This window comes from Vollenhovia emeryi, unplaced genomic scaffold, assembly GCF_000949405.1.
Source record: "Vollenhovia emeryi isolate VEMERY1.0 unplaced genomic scaffold, V.emery_V1.0 DF939135.1, whole genome shotgun sequence".
Classification (NCBI taxonomy): domain Eukaryota; kingdom Metazoa; phylum Arthropoda; class Insecta; order Hymenoptera; family Formicidae; genus Vollenhovia; species Vollenhovia emeryi.
The window spans coordinates 430,236-435,261 of NW_011967231.1; the positions used below are offsets into that span (position 1 = coordinate 430,236).

The 5,026-nt window shown below is 45.6% G+C and overlaps 1 protein-coding gene across 1 annotated transcript in view; it reads right to left on the reverse strand.

Annotated features, from left to right (window-relative positions):
- The window catches only part of LOC105567700 (protein jagged-1), a 58,322-nt gene that overhangs the window by 14,273 nt on the left and 39,023 nt on the right, over nucleotides 1-5,026 (reverse strand). Inside the window, exon 3 of the mRNA XM_012022772.1 lies at nucleotides 868-1,159. Coding sequence (XP_011878162.1) covers nucleotides 868-1,159 — 292 coding nt within the window. The remainder of the gene's footprint in view (nucleotides 1-867; nucleotides 1,160-5,026) is intronic.

The window sequence follows — 5,026 nt, forward strand, 5'->3', positions numbered from 1 at the left end:
TTTTGATAGTGAAAATACTCTGATTTCAATTCTTAATAACGTCAAATATTTTCAAAACTAAAGCGTCGTCTACAATAACCGGCGTAAGCGTGGAGTAAGAAGTAAGAGTAGGAGTAACGCTTTTGGCGTACCTGAGTTTTCCTCCTGCGTTCTGATTAGTCGAGCGTAAGCGTAAGAGTAAGAGTAAGCGTAAGAAATAAAAATAATTCATTTCGCTTACGCCCTTACTCCAGCTCTCTTAAACCAGAAGTAGTTCTCTTACGCCTACTCTTACTTCTTACGCCAAGCTTACTCCACCTGTTGTAGACGACGCTTAAAAAATTCGTACCGACAGCACGAATACCTCAAGTTACATTTTATTATATTTTATTTCTTTAAAACGGTGCAGTAAAGACTATTGAAACTTGGTAGATATTTTCATGTATTCGTATACTAGATGTATAAAAAAAATTCAAAACACTGGTACTATTTCTTCTACATTTTTTTATCTGTTTTATCCGTGAAGATCGGCTTTTCCCATAAGAGTACGTGTAAAATCAGTGCAAATTAAAATAGTTATATCTCAGCAACCATTTAGTGGATGCATTTTTACTTTTCTGCAATAAATTAAAAAGACTAAAGGAACAATTTCACAAATTTTTAGCGACTTTGTACTATTTTGAAGATAGGTCCGATACATCCTTAAGGCGATCCTTAAATATAAGAATTGACTGCGAGCAAGCCGCTGAGTGCGCGCTATAGTTCAAGCAACCGAATTCGCTGCAAGCGTTTCAAAACTGTTGGGCGCAGTCCGCAAGGTGACATATGGCCGCGCGACAACGGTCCCCGAGTAATCGTTGGTCGTCGATCAAACCTCGTTAGACTCACCTGTCTCGCAGCCGACGCCTTTCCATCCCTGTATGCACACTTTGTCCCCGTTCTCGTCGCAGGTGTAATGGCCGAAAATGTCGTTTCTAGGTCGGCAGAATTTGGTGCAGGTCGCGTTGTAGTAATGATCGGCGCACTGGACCCGCACCCGATACGCCAGGTGAGCGTTTCTCCCTTGATGATTGAGAGTGTGCCACGTGGGTCCTGGCAAGACGATGCCGCTGTAACTCGCTTCCTCAATCACGCCGGCGCTCACCTCGTCCCTCGCCTGCAGGATCAACGTGAACTGCCTCTGCAACGGGATTTATCAAAAGTTAAAACAATCCTTCGCAAAAGCCGCGGAGCGGCTGGTGGTCGGTGAAAAAAAATATCAAAAAGCGTTCGGTTTAAAAGCTGTCTCGTTGCTTTCATTAATTTGCATTTCTCTCTGCTTCGTCGATTTTAATCGTAGAAATATTACTTTGCTTCCTTCCCGGTAAAATAATTAAAAAATATATATATATCCTTATGAAAAAGAACGCGCGTATATCACGGATCGAGGTCATCTCTTACATTTTGACAGATCTATCCGGATCCTCGTCTACGACCCAGCATTGCCGTGACGCAACAGAGTCGGATTAAATACAGAACGGTGATGTCACGGACGACAAGGGCTCATTTGAAAGAGGAAGGGAGGTGGTTTGATGAAGGCAGCAATTAACCCTTGCCCAGCTTGAATAATTCCTCGCCAGGCACGGCTCTAAGTGGGACCTTCGGAGCCTGGTGCTTTTGCAAATTTATACAGCGTCTGCTGACCTTTGGGGGCGGTTTAAATTATATGATAGTGTAGGGTTACCAATTTCAGGACTACGGCTTATATAACCGAGAGTTACACGAAAGCGCATTCGTCGTGCGAAACTATGCGGCGGGAAACGACTTCCGGTGTGTGAGCGCGGGACGGTGTAAAACGTATTGATTCCGACGTGATGTAAATCCGATAACGAGACGCCGAGGCGCGTGTGTCATCTCCCCTGTCTCCGCGCCGCCGTGCAAAGTGCGTTACACAAATTGCCGTGTTTCGTAAATTATACGATGGTCAACGATTTACATGTTACGCGACACTTAAGTGGATAAACTCAGCGCGAGGCACCGTGGCTAGGGCTCGGATATTACCGTAAGCCCTGCTGTAATGATTAGCGATACACTGATAATGCCCACGTGATGATGCAAAACCGAGAGAATAGCCGTTAATCAGGATAATTACCACGCCGTTTGCGCGAGTATCGACATGACAGTTTCGTCCTTTATGCCGGCGGCTTATCTCCGCCGGCGCGTTGCGCCGTTCGCCAAAGGGGAGCCCGATTGGTACCACCAATCAAGGGCCGTGAGTGAGCGACGGTCGGCTAATGCAATAAATAAATTCGAATCGTGCTGCCGCGCGCGGAAGACGCGACTGTCCGCTTCTCCGTGTAGCCGGCGCGCTGGCACCCGACGGGGTTATACGGGAGTCGGGCCGCCGCGATGCGATGCGATGGTAGAAAGCTGGAAGTGTTCCTCTCTGATGGAACCGGTCCCGGCGAAAAAAAGATCAGCGCGCATTGGCGTCTCGCGCGCGCGCTCGCGCACACTCGCAAGCGCGCCTGCATCGGTATAATGAACTTGACGATCCTCGGAAATTAGACAATGAACGCCACAGTCTCTCGACCTCGGTGTTCGTCAAGTAATAACTGTGAAAACCGCGTGACTTGTCCGCATTTTCGAGTACGTCGACGAGTTAATATTATTGTACATGACATTTGTCTAAGAAATGCATCTTTGTAGATAAATTGCCGTCAAGATTGACGTTGAAATTAGGAAGATTTCGGATAACGGAACGCGATCTGACTGGTCCAGGCGATTCGTTCCCAAGAATTGCAATCTAAATCAACGGTGATCCGTTTCAGCTAGCGATTGATTTATCTCTTGCGCAAGTATCAAGTGACCCATTCTTATGGCCTGCGTCCACGATGCTAGAACTTGGTGTCCAAGTTCTAGTCCCGAGAAATGTGTGGCCGATCAACTTGCAGCTTTATGGAATAGCTGCAAGTTGATTGGCTAAATATTTCTCGAAACTAGAACTGGGTCCAATCTCTAGCTTCGAGAAATGCGTAGCCAATCAACTTGCAGCTCTTATGGAATGGCTGCAAGTTGATTGACTACATATTTCTCGAGACTAGAACTTGGACACAGTTCCTGAATCGTAGACACAAGGCATAAAGGCCTGTGTCCACGATGCTAGGAGCTCGGTCCAAGTTCTAGTTCCGAGAAATGCGTAGCCAATCAACCTGGATCTTTTATGGAAAAGCTGCAAGTTGATTGACTACATATTTCTCGAAACTGGAACTTGGTCCAAGCTCTAGTTCCGAGAAATGTATAGCCGATCAACTTGCAGCTCTTATGGAATGGCTGCAAGTTGATTGACTACATACAATATTTCTCGAGACTAGAACTTGGACACAGTTCTTGAATCGTGGACACAAGGCTTAAAGGCTTGGACCAAGTTCTAGCATCGTGGACACTGTTCTTTAAAAAATATCGCATATGATATGTAACGAATGTCATGAGCAAATATTGTACTTAATATTCTAGCGGCATTCGTGAAATATCGTATCTTTTCTTGAGAAGGAGACCTCGGTTACTTCTTGCCGACCAATTGTGATGCACAGTTATTTCCGCGCTGGTGATTTAACTACTAATGCCCGTCTCTACCAATGCTCAGGAATCGGGAAAAGATAAAAACTTAGTTAAACAGGGATTTAAATTAATCCGCATTGGTAGAAACGGTGCATTAGTCGCGGACTTGCAGTGTTACGAGTCCTTCTCGTTCGAAATTGTTATGCATCCCAGATAGCACAGTGAATTCGCAAAGTATTCTTCAAGTTGCCTGCCTTTCTGAATTGTAATTCTCCCGGAATTCATAGAAGAGTACAATAAGAATGATTGGGGAAGCTGCATGCATCATAATGAACTTCTAACGAATACTTCAAGACGAACCGATTGCGGCCGATTCCTCAAGAATTCTTCAGTTTTCTAATTCCGCGGGTATTTTCTTTCAAATGAATACGAGCTTACGTTTACCTTCGCGCTATCTGGGATCGCACCGATCGATTAGCGAGCGAGTTACTTTCGCGCGCTCGAAGGGTTTAGAAAATTACATTGAACTAACGGGTGTTAAAATCCATCGAAAAACGGAACAACGACTATCAAGTACGTTGCTCTTATTTGGGCGGTAGTTCGGTCACGGTTAGACAGGTTGTCCGAGGTTTTACAATAAGTTTTCGGACTATTCGTACACAGCATTTCTTTGCTCTAATAATACGCCACTGCACATACCCGTGAGTAAAAGTATAATAAAGTGGAGAAACAGACGCGGAAGATGTCATCTTTACACTGTTATCGCGACAAATATTACCGAATGCCTCAGTGATCGAATTGGTGAGACGCCCGCTTAGAGAGTCCAGGCTCAAACCCCGGCTGAGGTAACATTTTTCGCAATCAATTTTCTGTATCAAAATACCGGCCGTCGTCGACTAAAGAGCTTGATTATTAGAAGCTACGATCTCTCGCGTGACAGACTGCGTTTCCGAAATTTTATCATAAAACGTCGGACGGCCTGTCTGACTGTATATACCCGATGATGCAATCTTTGCAGTACAAAGAGCATGTTGTGGCCAATCCGCGGCGAGTCAGACGTCTCGCGCTAAACGTAAAGTCAGCTCCGCTCGCTGGCAGTACCTAGAGCAGATGAGCGCTAATTGGTGTTAATTGGTGGCTCGCTCGAGGACCGGCTTTCCCACGCCCGCGACTTTCGTGCTCGCCTTTTTTTTTACACCTCGTATAGATAGATACATATGTATATAAAGATATAATATACATATATATATTCTAATGCGGTCGGTTGGCCGGCCGTCGCGCCTGCTTCCCCGTGAAAAGAAGTTCCTTTGTGCTCGAACGTCGTGACGCTTCCTTTGTCGCGCCGCTCCTATTCCTTCACGACGAGTTCGTCACAATTGAGACGTAAACGGTTTAAGGTTAAGGTCGGAGGAAGTGTCCAATATCGTGTCAGATTTTTCGAGCTACAGCCGGCGCGCGGAGCGTCGGATTCGTTGCGCGTAAATCTTTCATTAAGGGGATGCTGGAG